Genomic DNA, 18,106 nt, shown 5'->3' with positions numbered 1-18,106 from the left:
AACTTTCTATTTTTCTCTGTATGTACATGAATATAGACATACAGAGAATCAAAAAAAAACCTACGTGACTTACACAATATACACAGATATTACACACAAACTAATGAGACTGCATGATTTTTATATTAAAGTACATACTTGTTGCACCACACAGTTCATTGTTGTTAATAAGAGTAATAGAAAATTATTGCAACTAAGCACATGCTGCTAATGATCCAGGGTTTTAAGAATTTGTAGGTTAAAAAAATACAATTCCTAGAACACTGTTATCAAACAAATAAGTTTTATTGGCATCTAAAAACAAAATTCACCCAACATTGAAACGTACTTTAATATTTATGTTGTTGTTTTGTTTCTTTTTTTTTTTTTTTTTTTTTTTACTCACTGCAGTATGAGGAACAAATCACAAAACACTTACTTTGGAGAAACAGAGACCATAGTGTAGATTTTACAAAATCACTTTTTAAAATCTCTGTATCGTGCTCCTCAAATATCTAGAGCCAGTCTTTGCATAAAATATCACAGCTTTGTCTATTACCTTAAAATTCTGCAGCAGCCTAAAGATATGGATAAGATATACCACCACTTGCTATTCTGAAATATATCTATTACCATATCCAACCTAATGGTAGCATCTAAAAAATTCTTTCTTCCATAGGAAGTCTCTGACAAGCTGTTATTCATTTCCTTGAAGTTAAAAGAATCTGGGGCAACATTTATATTTTATCAGAAAAATAAAAAAATGTTTACCTACCATGTTCAGATTAAGAACAATGTCTATACAAGTCAGTTGTACAATTATTTTAAGAGAAAGGGGAACATGAACATCGGATTAACTTAATCCTGGCAGACAGAGTGAATAACTACGGTCCAGTCAGCCATTAATCTATTACAGAGAGATGACAACTTTACAAAAGGTATCTTTTACCTACTGAGTGATGATTATGTCCCCTCAGTTTCTGTGCTTTCTACCACTGGTTCACTTTCTATATCAGCAACTGTGTCACTCTTCTCCTTGTTTATTTCACTTGAAGATGTCAGTTTCTCATAAAGTTCAGGGTCATTCTGTACTGGTAAGGGCGGTGGTTGAGCATGTCTCTCAGTATTTTCACCATTAACCTGAGGCACACTGTCACCTTTTCGTTGAGAAGTGGCCCCTTCAAAGAAATCAAAAACCCGAGCATGAGGAGGGGGGACCCAGGTGTTTTGAATTCTCTCTCGTCCAAGACGATTTCCATTAATTTCTCTGCAGAAATCAAAATCTCTGTCATCCCTATCCCTCTGCCTCTCCCAGGGTCTTCTGCGGTCATCAAAATCTCTGTGAACTTCTTGTCCAAATCCTCTGTTCCAAGGACCACTTCTAGGATCAAACCGATAGTTTCCAGACCGAAATCTGCCTCTTTCTTCATGTAGGCCTTTTGGACCAGCGAAGACAGGCAGAACCCGATGCTCTCGCTCATCGAAATCTCTAGGCCCCCAAGGCTTCTCTGGATTAAAGCCAAAGTGGTCTCTGCGACCAAGATGATCTATACCTGGCCTCACAAGATTCTCTCTGATATCTACAGGCGGTCTTCCAAAATGATCCCTACCATCTAACGGAGGCCTCCCAGGACCTTCCCTTGGGTCTACGGGCCGTCCGACCATGTCCCTAACGTCCACCGGGGGAGGCCTGCTCATGCTCTCCCTGGTTTCTATGGGAGGAAACCGGTAATCTCTGTCTCCTTCCTGTTGAATGTTCTCGTTCCCAAGTGGTATCCTTTTTTCGGGATTAGTGATATTGTCTATACTTTGCCTTCCAGGAACTAGAAAAGGTCTTTCTGGCTGACTAAAAATATCTCCTGGAGGAAAAGGACCGCGGGGTGGTGGATGAAGAGCTGCGTCAAGCACCGACGGGGGAGGGATCCCTCGCTGGGGCGGAAGTCCGGGCTGCAACAGGGGAAATCGTGGCCCCGGTGCCTGTGGTATTAGTCCTGGACGAAGGTCTAACACTGGCACAACGGGCAGCCTTTGACCAGAGAGACCGAGAGGGGGTAAGTTCTGAGGCCCGGCTGGCGGCTGGGCTGCCAAAAGTCCAGATGCATTCGGAACGTTTGGTGGCTGTACTCCTATAAGTCCAGGACTGCTGGGGACGTTTGGGGGCAGCACTCCCAAGAGTCCAGAACTACTCGAAACACCTGGTGGCTGTATTCCCAAAATTGCAGAGTTATTGAGAATATTTGGTGGCTGGGCTCCAATAATTCCAGAACTACCGGAAACATTAGAAGGCCGGACTCCAAGAATCTCAGAACTGCTCGATACATTTGGTCTTTGAACTCCCAGAATTCCAGAATTGCTCGTCACATTGGGCGGCTGTCCTCCTAAAATTGCAGAGCTACTTGAAATATCGTTTGGAATCACTAAAATGGAAAGAAAAAAAACAACACAAAAAATCATTCTGACATGAAAAGGAAACTACACTTGTAACTACTAATGCTGCAATTTCCCGCAGTTAGCTTAATTAGCTCCTTGTATTCCCCCCAAAACAAGGTATACTCGATAGTAAATAAAAAATAAAGTTAAACTGTCAATACCACGCATAGTAAAATTTAAATATTACAACATATGTGGGACCTAAAATCTTTACCTAAAATCTTCACATGATCTTTTAAAGTAACAAAAATGTCAGGTTTTATACTGATTCTCCATCTTTAACAGTTCTTTCTGAAGCAGAAACAATTCTTAACATACTAACCATTGTGCCAGGAAAGAGAGACTTGCTGGTTTCATACTTATCTTCTAGACCTAGCTGGACGGTACTGGGTAGCAGTTATTTATACCCAGTATTTGTTTTTCATTCTGTAAGTACATATATTTTATGCAATCTTATTTCAGTAACGACACATTAAAGCAGTCCCAAGAGGCCAAAAAAGAGGGGGAGAGGTCTCAGCGGAAAGGTGTCAAAAGTTATATCCTGAACAGAATGCCAAATTTGTTTTCAACAGAAATTCTAAGAGACAGAATCCCTTTCGAAAACCTGCAACATTTCAACATTTCTGCACTGAACAGGTTACAAAGACATGGCAGTTCCAAATTAAACACCACTACAGAGAAGCAGTGCTTATGATTTTACTATGTATTTCTGGGATTTTTTTTTTTTTTTTTTTACCAGATCTGGTGTTTTCGCCAGAAGAAATCTGGTGGTCGATAAGATGAGGTACTTTTTCTTCAGGCTCCGCTTGTTTGGTTGGAGGATTGAAAACATTTCCAGCTGCAAGGCTGCCAGCAACAGAACCCCCTGGTAAAACGAGGCCACCAAATCCAACGTCTTTCACAGTTTCCGGAGTCATGGATAACGGTGGCTGCACTAACGCTGTTTAAAGGGAGAGAAAACACATTTCAGATTTAATTAGCTAATCAATTCATGTGCTACATTAAAATACTAACGATGACCAACAATGGTCTTGCCAAACTGTTAAATGACTTCCCACCCTCTCTCCCTCGCCGTTCGGTAAGATGCTCCACCAACAGTCCTCCCCTAATGCTGTCAGCAGGTTCTGGGACTTTGAGTGACATGTGTAACAAATGTTATCATCGGCTAATTGATATAAACAAGAGTTAAGTTCCTAAGGCATCTTATAAGAATTATAATGAAACAACACTGGATAAAATGACCTTATTCAAGGACCTGCCATGTAGGAATTCCCTTCCGGTCCATTTCATTTACAGTGAATCATAACTTCTGGCAGCCTGAGTGTTTCATTTAATGGTAACTCTGTATTACCTCACACATTATATAATAACTGATGCTCAAAATGACAAATGAGTCGCCATGAAGAGAGTAAATTATATTTAGAAACTTTATTTTTAAAAAAAGGAAAAAAAATAGAAATATCTGCATTAAAATGTTTAGTACAATAACTAGTAAGAAGAAAATCCCAGTAATAGAAAAGTATCATAAATCATAATTTTTCAAGGATTCCAAACAGAAATGATTAGCACAGACTGATGATATGTATGAGAATAAAAATCTGCTTAATTTCCTTGAAATTATAATTGACTATGGTCATTCACTACTTTTTGTCAAGCAAGAGTTTATCAGATGAGAGGATATAAAGTGAACTACAAAAAAAAGATGTAAACATTCCATTTAAAAGAATGTGTAGAAAAACCCAAGTGAATATACCATTTACATGTTAAAAAACAGAACAAGAGGAATACAAAATCACAATTAAACAATTAAAATTTGCAGTCCAGTTCATATCACAACACTGTTAAATCTTTTACTTGGGGATTTTAGGAACTGTGATATTCTCACATTTAGTTCTACACGGACAAACTGTCAGCAAAGATCAGAGCTGTAAAACAAGGATGAAACCACCTGGGATCACGTATGGGAATTATGAGAACTAAATGAGACAGTGAGCAAACAGGAGAGTACTTGAAACACAGTGGTATTTCTCTTTTTCCATTACATTTTTCCCAGATTTTTCAAAACAAATAAAGTAAGAAATTCTTGGGAAGTAGGCTCTAGGATGAGTTTCTGTAAATGGTGAATTCAGAAATGGCTTCTGACAGTTGTGATTTTCAGAAAGAATAAACAATTCTCCCTAATTAACGAACAATAACAAAAATGAATCCTAATGCTGTCTAAACACTAAAGGAAGAGTAAAGAGTTTAAAATTATAAGGAAAACAAAGTATATTGTCAAACTATAATAAGCTCTTTATCATATACACTCTCTATACGATAAAGTTCTTTGGGCCAATATTGGGCAAAAAGAACTAGGAAGCTCTCAAAAACTGATGTAGTCATCTCAAAAAGACAAAGAAGTAACATGAAAGGTCTCTCACTGTCCAAAGATGAGACACACTGAACTTCAAAAAAGAAGTGAACAGAACTGCTTGGAAGTAAAAACTCCATTAATCCATAAACACTAAAGAAAATGAAGGAGAAAAGCAGAAGGAAAGGGAGAGAGAGGTGAGATAAGAGAAATCCTCTGATACCACTGGAAATATCCACAGAACTCGCTGCTCTGAAAAATGGGACTTACAGAAAAGAATTTAGCATCTACCTAGCTCTTCTGTACAACTGTATTTCAAGGTAACTAAATACCATTAGTTAATAAGAGAAAGTTTATCTTTATAGAAAAATTCTAGCTAAGAAATATATAAAGAATTATAAAATTCCAAAGATCATCACTTTGAAATTAATGAAAAGTATGTTCAAGTAATAATAGTCAGTGGATGAAAACATGTGATGCAAATGTGAAAGGAAGCTTTTATTGACCATGTTTCACGACCTAGATGCTCTACTTCATCTTAACATCATTTAAGGTGGGAATAGGCACTGCATGGCTCCTGATGTGAGGTAATATCAAGTCTACAGCACCCCATCTTTAAGCATTCTTGCTAAAAAAGCTGAAGCACAGTTGAAGCAAGGCTTCAGTGTTGAAAACTTCCTATTTACAGGAAATTCAAGGAGATAAGAGAAAAAAATTCAATACCACAAAGAAGCAAAGAACTAAATCCATTATTTGGAATCTTGCATATAGAATTGAACTGCTTCTTCAAGAAGTCAACGACATGAAGAATTTAAAAAGGGAGTTTTGGACAATAGTACTCTAAGATATTTAATACATGCACACACACACAAAAATATGTGGGGACCCTTCTTTGAATTTTAACTAAACCAATTACAAAAAGACATTTTGAGATAGAGCAAATGTGAGTATGGACTCTGATAATACCGTTATATTTTTAGAAATCATTTAACAAAAAAAATGCACGTCTGAAAAACTTTCACAATTAAAAAATTAACAATAATTCATGAGAATGAGAACCGACACGTTAACACGACCATGAATTAAGATGATTCTAGAAGCAGAAAACTCACATGGTACTACTGGTGGAATAGCAGGTGGAGGCACGACAGGTGGTGGAACTGGAGGTGGCATGAAACCTGCGTGGAAGAAAAAGACCCAAAATAAAATAAGAAAAACTACATCTCTTAAATCAAAGACTTCAATAGCTGTAAACGAGATTCTATATCCTTAAAAAAGTCTTTCATGTTATAACCTCTTATCTGTGAATATACCTTCCATTTTAAAATTACTTTTATTTATGCTACCTTATTTTGATTCTTGGTGAAGCGCAGAGTAAGCTAAGTAAAGCACAGAGCCCCTTATCACGAGCACAGCCTACTTACTCATTTGTTTCAGTCCTTGGCATTCTCTCTATGATGCTATAAAATCAAAGATTAACATGAACCAGGCAACATGTTTACATGTTAAGCATGGTGATCACATGGGGGAAATTAAACATTGTATTTCAAGCTGCTGATAACATCTTTGATACATACGCTGTTTATCCACTAGATCAGAATATTTTCATTAACCTTGAACATTATATTTTAAGCACTGAAATAAATCTTCAATTTAATATTGGTTTTTAAGTATCAATCAAACTTTAAACCTGCTCCCTCACTTTTTTAAAATACAGAGCTACAATTAAATTCAATTAGAAACGGTAGCTAATAATAAGGGAAAAATAAAGATATGTGATTTTCAGCAAATTCGTGCTGAACAATGACTTTATAAAGTCTACGTGGTATGGATTTTGAAATAATCATTTAAAAATATCTTCTGAAAAAAATTTAGTTTTCAAATCACAAATGCAGAAAATATTTGACAAGAGTAATTTTTAAATCTTTAAAACATACAAAAAATAAAATTCTTATCAAAACCTGCGTTAATTTCAAATTATGTATTAAACTGTAATTTAAAAATTTTATGTTACATGACAGATAAATTACAACCATTTGCAGGCAATGAATGTACTTTTTAGCCTCGATATTTTTCATGAGCTCTATTCAATGACTAAGAACTTAAGTTTCAGAAACCAAAGTACTTAATTTCTTATAATAGGAAAATAATTCATGAAGTTCAAAGAAAAACAAAAATAGTATTAAAAATCAATATATTTCATTTGATCTCTGTATCTCCCCCTCATTCTTCTAACCTTCCATGGTCTAATACTAAAATCGCTCTCTCTCTAAGCAATTAAAATTGCTAACAATTATTTATATGTAGTTTAAGTAATCTGTAGTTTTTACCTAGAAACAATGATTCAAGGAACTTATGTTTATCAACAATTCATTAGGTCAAAAAAATATTATGAATTCAATTAGCATTTTAAGACATTAATTTCTAATGTTGAAATGGAAACAATGCCTTTTAGGAAGGACAATCTATATAATTTAATGCGTATCTTCCAATGAACGTGAACGAGTGATAACTATAAAGAACTGTGATATAAAAATTTCAACATAAGATTTAAATTATCTTGAGTATGTCAATGATTTTAAAGGATCTCATTTCTCTTCTCTGTCAGTTCTTCTTAAAGCGTGGTCCTCCGACAATCTGCATCAGTAGGAATTTGCTAAAAATGCACCGTGATGTCCCCCTTCAGTCCTATTGAAGCAGAAGGCTGGCCCCGCAATTTGTGCTTTGACACAACTCCATGTGACCCCAATGTATGCTAAGGTTTGAGAATCATTGCTCCACAGCATTTCAATCCAAAACAGAAGAATTTAAATGACTGTCTAAATAGAGTTCCATTAATAAGATGAAAATTCCTTACCAGGCGGTGGTTGTGAAGGGTTGAAACTTGCTCGGAGGAAAGGCGGCGGGATTGGACTGAAGCCAGGAGGAGGGACCGGCATTGACACAGGAAATGCTGGTGGGACTAAGCTAACTGTAGGCACGGCTGGTGCTACTGGAATCTTTTATGGATAGAAAATACAAAGTCCATATAATTTTATCCATCTGCAAAGATTAAATCTTGGAACACTGAAAGGTAAATTATTTCCATTTATTTTTTAGGAAGGTAATAAATACCATTATATATTTTTTCTTTTTTGTATACTTATAAGTAAACTTACTTGGGTAAAAGCAAGGCACTGCTTTCCAAGAGAGAGTCTGTGTGAAGACTGAAATCTACCTCACATTCAAGTGATATAAATAAAGTAATGGACACCTACTTGAATAGTGACTAACAGGCTCAATTTTAAATTACCATTTCCCACTAGGTTTATAATAACCAGCTATATTATGCAACCTAACCACCATGAGGAAGCATGTCAATAACAGCTTTAAAATGACTCGAATTTCTCATAAAGTTATTTTCTACTCCTAACATAAATACCTTTTACTCATCCTAGATACGCTAATTCTCAAATATATATCTGTGCTCTGGCTGTCCCTCTTCTAAATTTCATATTCTATCAATGGTCTACTCGACATCTTAACTTCATTGTCTGAAAAGCACTTCAAATTTCACATGCACAGAACTGAACTCTCAATTGTCCTTCCCAAATGACTCTTCCTACAGTTTTCTTTCCCATTCTCAGATAATGGTAACTACATCTTTCCAATTTCTCAGATCAAAAACCTTGCCTCTGCTCTTTCTCACAACTCAAATCTAGTCATGCCATCAAGTCCCAGTGATCACGCCATCAAAATACGCCTAATATCTGACCACTTCTCATTTCCTCTACGGCTATCAGTCTAACTGAACCATCATTATTTCTTATCTAGATTGCTCCGTCTTTTCATTGGTCTCTCTGTTTTTATCAAGCCCATAGTGTATTCTCAAAACAGTAGCCATGCAATCCTTTAAAACCTTAAGCCAGATCAAGTCACTTTTTTCTTCAAAATCTTCCAAAGGCCCCTGCATCTCAGTGAAAACCAAAGTCCTTCAAGAGGTCTCCTTGCCACTAAGCTGCCTCTTACTCACTTTACTCCAGCCCACTTACTATATCCCTGGAGCATGCCAAGCATGCTCCTGGCCTAGGGCCTTTGCACTGTTGTTCCCTTGCCTGGAATGCTCTTCTGATAGCCAAATGGATAATTCTCTCAGCAGCTTTAAGTTGTTGCTTAAATGTCTCATTCTCAGTGAAGTTTACCCTGACCATTCTACTTAAGATTGTAAGCACCTACCCAGGCTGATCATCCTTATCCTACCGTTTCCTTCCACTGTATCTCATAAACTTGTTTTATATTTTCTGTCTCCCCTTTTGAGAATAAAAGGTCCATCAGGGCAGGAATTTGTGTTTGTTTTTTTTCCACTGATGTATCCCAATCTCAGTTGCCTAGAACAGTGAATGTCACAGAGCAGGCAATCAATAATTATTTGTTCAATGAATAAACATTTAAATATGAATTAGACCATTCTAAAAATTTTTTTTTTCAAAAAATGTTTGACAAAACTCTTATTTATTCTATTTTGGACAATTTCTTCCAAGTTTTATAAAGTAAATGCATGAGTAAGAACAGAAATGTAAAACAACACATTCAACAACAAAAACACCAAGTACTAACCTGTAACATAGCAACGGGTGGAGGAAAAGCTTCTGCCTGGGTTGTGACCACTGTCTCCTTGTCAACGGGAGCTGGGCTCTGAGTTGTCGGGGCCGTCTCTTTGACAGGCTCTGAGCTTTTCACAGTTTCCCACTCTAAACAAAATATTCGAAATTGATGTCCTCTAGACAGGTGCAACTTTTCATTTTATTTCTAGGTACACATTTATTTCATGCCTAAGTCCTTCATCTACCCTGGCACACCTATCTTTAAGATATGTCTACGACTATTGGTGCCGACCTAGGCTTTGCCCAGATAAATCTTTGCCCAGATAACAGAAGGGCTATAATAGATACATATTGCAAAGGCTGTCTGACTTAAGAGGAACTAATCTCATTCCATATTTTGTCGCAAGGTACATGGGAGACCAACAAGTATTAACCTAGCATAGAAAAACCTTTCTGAAAATACGGCTATACAAAAAAAGAACAAAGAAGCACTAATGGTTCCTGCAATAGTTCTCCATCGCCCTCAGAGTAAAGATCGAAGTCATCAGAATGGTTAACAAGACTACACTTCATCTTGTCCTACTCACTCCTCACTAACTTTTCTCAAGCCATGCTGGTCTCAGGATTCTGAAGAGGATATGCACTTACTGGTCCCTCTGCATGAAATGCTCTTTGCCTATAGAGCTGCACATCCCACCCTTTCGAATAGCACCCTCTCCATGAGAGAGCTGCTTCAACCACTCAGAAGTGCAGCAGCTCCACACTCACACTGCCTAACCTCCCCCCGATTTTTCTTCTTAAAACTTATCAACATAGAAATACTGTATAGTTTGCCCTTTTTGTCCATGATCTATTTCTTTCCACTAGAACATGGGTTAGCACACTTCTCCTATACTAAGTATTTTAGACTTTGTGGGCCGTATGTCCTCTGGTTCAACTACTCAACTATTGTTGAGGGAAAGAAAAGTCATAAAATAAGCTAACACAAGTGAGCCAGGCAGTGCATTATTTACAAAATAGGCTGCTGGCAAGATGTGGCCCAAGGGTTATATGCTGTCACCCCCTACTACAATGTATACTACATGAGAGGAGGAATTTTTGTCTGCTTGTCTTACTGCAGTAATCCTACTTCCTAAAATCCCAGTTCCTGGCACACAGCAGAAACTGAAATATTTATTAAATGAATAAATGTTCTGGAGGAACATCCAAAAAATAAAAAGAAAAACTGACAAGAAGAAAATAACTGAAAAAATGTTTGAAAATACGCATTGGCCTGAGAACAAAAATATTCTAAAAATTAGCAAATTATACTAAAAAGAGCTAAGATGTGAAGAAATAACAAATATATAATATTTTAATTCTTTTAAGATTTCTTACTGGTTAAACTGCTAATCATTTTATAACTGAAATTTTTAAAAATAAAAAAAAGACAAGTTTTTAAAAAGACCCATCCAGATGATCATTTGGTTGGTTATAAGCAAGCATTTTCAAACTGCATGAATGTGAACCACACCTCTCTAAAGATTCTATTTCTGCCATTCTCAACATGAGTACCAGTGAAAATAATATAGGAAGTTTTTCAAAGAAGCTTCTGAAGTACCCAGTTCTCACTTAAACTTGAGAAATTGAAATATTTAGTTTTAAAAAGCCTCCATACATAAACACAACTCTCTCACTTAAAGAGCAAAACTTTTTTAAAGACATACACGAAAAACACAGCATCTGCAGACTTCTAAGACACCACCTACACTGACACTTATGAAATAGGACCCGTCAAGTATATTTATCGAATGCATTAGTATGTCATATATTTTCTCTTTTTTTTTTGGGGGGGGGGGGGCCCAGGAAATAAACACAATTTATCCTGTTATGAAAAACTCTTATTAATCACAACCTTTTAAGTGTACTTAACAATAAAACTGCCCTTAGGGTTCTTACCAGTATTTACAGTTTCCTGATCGATCATGCCTCCTTCTGCAAAACCTTCCAAGTCATCCACTTTAACTTTTTCCCATGGTATATATGTAACTCCAAGATCCACATCCCAGAATTGCTTGTATTCTGTTTTTACACCTTTGTTTAAAGCCCAAGCAATCTATCAGGAGTGAAGACAGAAAAAAAGGAAGCTCACATATACTGTAAAAACAAGGTAAAATATTTGAAAACATGTAAACAATGTAAATACAAATAAAATTAGTTTTAAAAATCAGGTGGATGGGCAGAGCATCACTGCTGGAGAATAACAGTAGCCAAGAAAATTTTTTCCATGTAGTTTCTGTTCTTGTTTGTTTATAAAATAAACCTGCATTAACAGCAACAGTGTTTTAAGAGATTTATTTCTGCTTTTTACTGTAACTTTAAAAAAGACATTTCCAGAAACAATATCCAAATCTACTATTAAAATGTCAAGCTAGATTTGCAATAATGAGATTAGTTATTACAATTTAAATAAAATCTTGGTACTCTGGAAAAAAGATCAGTGACACTTTACACAGAGAAACTCTCCGCCATGAAATGCCATGGCATGGGCATTTTAATTCTCTCAAAAGCAGTTATTTTAAGGTTTTTAATTCAGTTGTGGAAACTGATGGAATAAATTATCTCCAAATAGCAGAAAAGAAATGTAAATTAGCAACAAGAAGTAAAAATGGAAAAATACACAATAAATACTCAGTTTAAAGACTAAGAGGAAAATAAAAACATAAATAAACCCTTCACAAGGGCCTGGGTTGTACAAGATGAGATGTTAAAAAGGAAAAATAATATAATGAAGGGGTATGATTAGGAAGCACGGGGAAGAAGTGAATGAAAAACAAACCTGTAAAAATGAAAAAGGCATGTTCATAAAATGGTGACCTGGCTAAGAGAACAGTATACATGTGTGACTGAAGTTTTAGTTACTGTTCTACCTATATCTAATTCTGTAACTCGACAATACTAAAATAACATATTTCCATTGAGGTTTGCCCATAACATTAAGAAAGGTGAATTAAATAAAAGAACATTCTAACAATCCAATAAAATAAGATCATGTGTCCCCTTCTCCCAATCTCACCTTAATGACCTTGGACCCGATTTTATACGATCCAGAACTAAGTTTCTGCAGAGCCCGAAACGCATCCTGTCGATGAACCATGCAGACATAAGCACAGCCCCTGGGAGGAATCATCTATTAAAAAAAATGTTTTCTTTAGAAGAGGTATAAAGAGGGTAATTCAGTCTGGCATCTCAGGGTTTTAATGAAATAGAACACTGACTATTGACTAATACTAATTTTTTTTCCCCTTTTCTTCCTCCAGCTATCTGTTTATTGGTTCAACTCACATACAACTAATTACTTAGTCTTTAAAAGACCCAAAATTCAAAACCTAGTTGGGTCTCACTCTAAGTATGATATATGTTAAATCTTGAATATCACATGTCAATTAAGATTTTTCTAATACACAATAAAGAACTATAATAAAAAGTACAAAAGCATGCATATGATACCACCATACAAAAGGAAAATTATATTATGTGGCCAACATATCTGAAGGCATATGATTTGTTCACAGTATTATTTCAATTTTTCCAAGTATATTGAGTAATATGAAGATTTCTGTTTTGGGGAAGTATTTTACTCTAAATATAAAATCTATAATCTACAACAAATGATAAAACTAAAGCCCTTAATTTTAAAAAATTTAAATTTTGTCCAAGTACTTCTGGACATAGGTTTTAAAATAAATAGAAAAATAGCCTCAGTGTAAGGATCTGAGTTTTATTTATGAAGCATTTAACTATTCTATATACTACTAGATCATAAAATTATCCTTGTGTATTAATTCAGAAAAATACACAGAGCATTTGTTTCTTTTGAAGAATTCAAAAAGGTATTCTCTTACTTCATTATTATTCAATACCTAATAAACTCTATTTGTCAAAATAAAAATAAAAACCTTTCCTCAGTTTTGCTAACACTTCAAGCTAATGTCACTTTAATACCAAACCTTTCAAAAGAGAAGTTTATCTAACTCCTTACATACTTCTTTCATTCTTACGATGTAGATCCAACTCCTTACCAACTAACCGAAAATATTTTCTTCGGACTCACTAATGACCTACTAAAGGCCAAATCTGACTGACTTTTTTCGGTCCTCAAACTCCTCTACAACCAAGGAGAAGGTTTCTAAATTTTACGCCAATTTTTTAAATCTTGAATTTCATCACTAGCCATTCAGTAAACTTCAGTTCACATAGAACTTAGTGCCGATGATTTGTTGAGTACTATGATTTTAAAAAGTAATACAAAGAGGAGGGAGACAAAGCAAACCAACACCCAAATTAGTGCGGTATAAGAAAGACTATAAACGTCACAAGCAACACGAAAATCCAAAATGCTACTTGGATTCAGGATCTGCTCAGAGCAGTGCCTCCTGACTTTGCATCAGAATCACCTGTGTAACTGTACCACTCTGATAAGATTCTAAAAATACTGATCATGGGCATGGGCATCCCCCCGCCCCCATTTTTTCAAATGTCAACACATTTCTGATATGCAGCTAGGGCTGAGAACCACTAATTTAAGGGTAGGTGAAGATCTGAAAAAACTTCAGATGTTATATGATCATGGATTCTGAACATTTATGTTTTGACAGGTGCAATTTAGATAAAAAAGAGACACTTACAGCACTCTCACAGTATAGAAAGAGTAATTTGAAAGAGTTAAAATACTTGACCAATCACCTATTTATTATCTGTGTAACTCAGGCAAATCACTTAGTTTCCTCACTGGTGAAATAATAATATCTGAATTACTTAACCAGCTTCTTGTGAGGGTCCCATCAGACATACATAGTTGAAAGTAAAATACAAAAAGATCAAACTCAACTCTGATGAAAAATGCTGTTATTAACACAGAAAAGTCAAGTTTGGCCCAACAAGAATGTCAGGATCTAACACTAGAAAAGAAAGCCAGCCAATTTCCCATTAAATAATGATAAAAAAAAAAAAAAGGTCTAATAGACATGAAAGTATAAGCAAATAAAATCAGAGGATTAATGAATTATAAGTCTCCTCAAACAAATACGCATAAAACGTTCTGCTAGTTTCAGCCCCGGGGAAAAACAAAAGCCATTTGAGGAGAAGAAAACACTGGAAGGAGATTGGGTGGGGTGGACCCACTGAAGAACCATGCTGCGTGAGCATTAAGCTTGGGCTCCTGGAGAGGCCCTGCCTGCACGTTCTCCCTAAGGCTGGCTTTGAGATGGAGAGACAGGCAGAGGGGGAAGAGGTGGCGGGGAGAGGCTGGCAGAAGACTGGGCCCCCAAGTCCAGCTTGTGTCTCTACACGACCCACATGGACATGTGCAGGGGATTACAATTCTGTGAGACTCGATTTTCTCATTTTTTTTTTTTAAAAAGGAATTAAACTAAATCACGCAAGTTTCCTGCTAACTTAAACATTCGATGTTTTAGGAATCAAGTGCTACGCTGTGATAAAACCCTAAGAATTTCTGTTAGAATTCCATTTAGGAAATTAATTAAATGAACTGATAAACAGCAGCAGAATAAACACAGAAAAGATGAAGGTCAAACAATCCTTGTACAGATGTGCATGCAATATGACAGGCAGATACTACTGGGCTAAATAAGGAGCAAAGTGACTCTGTTTGAGTGAAAACCGCTTATTCTTTTACCTTCAACTATTGTTTAACAACTAATACTTACATTAATGGATTCAATTTGTCCAAACTCTTCAAACAGGTTGGTTAAATCCTGCTGTGTCGCCTTCTTGTCCACCTGACCAACCCAGAGAGTAGTACTACATACTGTCAAGACATAAGGGACAAATGGCCACAATCATAAACACAGTTAAATCTTTCAAGTGGGTGAGGAAAAAGCACTAATACAATAATACAGTTTAAGACAGTATATTTAAAATACGTTAATTGACATTTGCATGTTACATCTAAAAATTAACTAAAACCTCAGGTATTCATTCACATCTATGCCAAGTCAACCTCTTGCACGTCACCTGTTCTCAAGCTTGGCAACACACCTGAATCACCTATGGGTACCTAGGTCCCACTGTGAAAGGTGAATGGTATGGGGTGTGACAGAGGGAGCTGAGAGGTTTAAAGTTTCACACGTAATACTAATGTACAGCAAAGTTTCAAAACCACTTTTCCCTGCAATCCTATCTGCATACTTTTAAAGTATTTTTCTGTGCTGAAAAAATTAAGCGGATGTTTCTCTTTAATTAAGAGTTAAAGATGAAAACAGTATTATGCATAAGGAAATAATCTGCATGAAGATACAAAGAGGAAAAGGCTGAATTAGAACTCCTTAACTGGTTATCATGAAAGACTTAGAAGCCACTTCCCTTCAGTATACATTCACCTACTTTTAGCTATAGTGCTCATGCCTCCATGAACAATTTCCTTTTCCTCAAGACATCACTCTAAAAACATTTATAGCTCATGTATTTGCAGAGTTTTAATACACAGTCCTCCATTAACTCAAGTTTGAACTGCATAGGTCCACTTATATGCAGATTTTTTTCAATAGACATAATCGGCTCTCTGTATCCTGGGTTTCACATCTGCAGATTCAACCAACCGCACGTGGAAAATAGTATTTTCAACCCAGCATTGGGAATCCAAGGACGTGGAGGGCTAACAGCATGCACTGTTCTAAGCCACTAAGAGACTTGAGCGTCTGTGGATTTTGGTATCCGCAGGGCATCACAGAACCAATCTCCCACAGATAACTGAAGGATGACTAAGTTTTTGGCGAGTCAAATGTTACATGCAGATTTCTGACTGCACAGGGGATCAGCACTCCTAACACCCACATTATTCAAGGGTCAACTGTATTTGGATTTATATCATTGTCAATTTCAAAGAATAAGTTTCCAGCTTCTTTATTATCTTTTTTCTATGATAGGGCAGGCCTAGAGCAGGTTTTACTCTACAGCTAATTTAGATCCACATTAGGATGTGACTGTACTAAGATCTCCACTAAATACGGGTTTTCACCCAAGTCTCTCCTCTGGCTAGCCAGGACGCAAACATCTTCCACATCTGCAGGAGCTTTAGGATGGTCATCATTCTTTCCCTGCTATTTATTCTTTGTCTCCTGTAGTCTAGCCCTATGCATACGTGTATTAACATTCCGCCAAAGTCTCAAGGGACAAGGTATTAGTTTTCTTTTGCTGCTGTAATAAAATAACATAAACTTAATGGCTTACAACAAAAATGTATCATCTTACAGTTCTGGAAGTCCTAAATGGGTCAACGAGGCTGCATTCCTTCTGGAGGCTCTAGGGGAAAACTTCTTTCCTTGTCCTTGTTGGCTTCTTCAAGCTGTCTGCAGTCCTTGGCTTATCATCCGCCCCCCCATCTTCAAAGCCAACAGTACAGCACCTACCACCGTGTCAGCCTCCTCCCATCCCCACATCACCTTTTCTCTCTAGCCTTGTTTCTCTCTTGTAAGGACCCTGGGTGACACAGCACTTCTGGGTTATCCAAGTTAATTTCCCCACCTCAAGATTATTACTCAGACCTGCAAAGTCCCTTTTACCATGTAATGTAACATACTCCAGTGACCTGGATGTGGACACCTTTGGGGGACCATTCATCAACCTACCACAAACCCTTAGCACATTTCTGAACCCCTCTCAAGGAACAGTTCTCACCTCTTCTTACTGTGTCTACATATCACAGCTGCCTTAACCTCCCCAAAAACTGCTCCATGTTTCTCCTACTCTTTCAGTGTTGTCGCACTATAAATTATTCCCACGGATAACTCCATTTTCCCCCAGAAAGCAATAACGAGTCAGTCTCCCCCATCTCAGGAGGGGACACACTTGATTTTGAGAAAGCCAACGTCTGTTAATGCTTCACACCCCCTGGACTAGTCATAAAAACTCTTGTGTTCTAAGGACCAATGGTAAGGAAACACTACTGAAGGTGTTTAAAATGTGTTGGGACTACATAAAATTAATATTGCTTCTGACTAAGGAGAGTTTTTAGGTAAAAAATGAGAGACATACTTTCTACTTTCTTATGTACTTTGATTTTTTTTATCCATAAAAATAAAACAGCAATAGAAAATAAATTCCCTGGTGAATAACTATGTAAATGGTGGCAGCAACGACATGACATTAGGTGAGGAACCAAATGAAAGAGACTGTATGTAAAAGCCCTACCCTAAAATCGGTGACTCTGAAGGGCCTAATGGCAACCACGGGAGGAGGCACAGGAGAGGTTTTACCGGCAGACCTCTCTAGGTGAGACGCAGAGACCTTTGGAGTTAGGATCAGCAACGTTATTAGATTAACACTGGCTCTCACAATCAAGTATGATTCTGGCAAGATCAGCCACATTAGGCTTATTCAAAGCACTAGAAGTTAAGTAAGCAGATGGCTGTTGCCTTTAATTATCAGCCTGGATTTCCAAGATGCTTCAGCCGGACCGTAAGTTATACAATTATTTCTCTATTTCCATGACAGAAAGAATTTATTGGTAGACTTCTGGAAATCAGATAACCCGGGCAATGTTCAACTCTTGGCAAAGAATGGCAATCTGCTCCATTTTATGTACTTTGCCCTGTGCAGCCTGTTGGTTCACCTTAGAAGTCATCACCCACTAAGAATCCTTTAGGCCGAATTTGGCACTAATTACAAACTATTTTTCAGCACCTCACATACCTACCAAGTAAACTCTCCCCTAAAACAAACTGCCACCACTCCACATTCGTCCTCACCACCCATTACAGATTAA

At 36.8% G+C, this 18,106-nt stretch overlaps 1 protein-coding gene across 7 annotated transcripts in view; it reads right to left on the bottom strand.

Moving 5' to 3' along the window:
• The window catches only part of SCAF8 (SR-related CTD associated factor 8), a 192,660-nt gene that overhangs the window by 118,099 nt on the left and 56,455 nt on the right, over positions 1-18,106 (bottom strand). For 6 of the 7 annotated variants that reach the window (XR_001517179.2, XR_003047256.1, XR_003047258.1 and 3 more), the window contains exons 14-21: positions 15,051-15,151; positions 12,398-12,511; positions 11,281-11,437; positions 9,356-9,489; positions 7,617-7,758; positions 5,872-5,937; positions 3,146-3,349; positions 929-2,396 (exon numbers count right to left, since the gene is read on the bottom strand). Coding sequence is in view for 2 of the 7 variants with exons in the window: in XM_015591884.2 (XP_015447370.1) it covers positions 943-2,396; positions 3,146-3,349; positions 5,872-5,937; positions 7,617-7,758; positions 9,356-9,489; positions 11,281-11,437; positions 12,398-12,511; positions 15,051-15,151 (2,372 nt within the window). In the remaining 5 variants the exon portion in view is untranslated. Of the gene's footprint in view, positions 1-266; positions 2,397-3,145; positions 3,350-5,871; positions 5,938-7,616; positions 7,759-9,355; positions 9,490-11,280; positions 11,438-12,397; positions 12,512-15,050; positions 15,152-18,106 lie in introns of those variants that run through there. The other variant, XM_015591882.2, reaches the window with a different exon arrangement.

Source organism: Pteropus alecto, unplaced genomic scaffold, assembly GCF_000325575.1.
Source record: "Pteropus alecto unplaced genomic scaffold, ASM32557v1 scaffold195, whole genome shotgun sequence".
Classification (NCBI taxonomy): Eukaryota; Metazoa; Chordata; class Mammalia; order Chiroptera; family Pteropodidae; genus Pteropus; species Pteropus alecto.
Note: the sequence above shows the minus strand (reverse complement) of the source record. Positions and strands in the feature narration are given on the sequence as shown.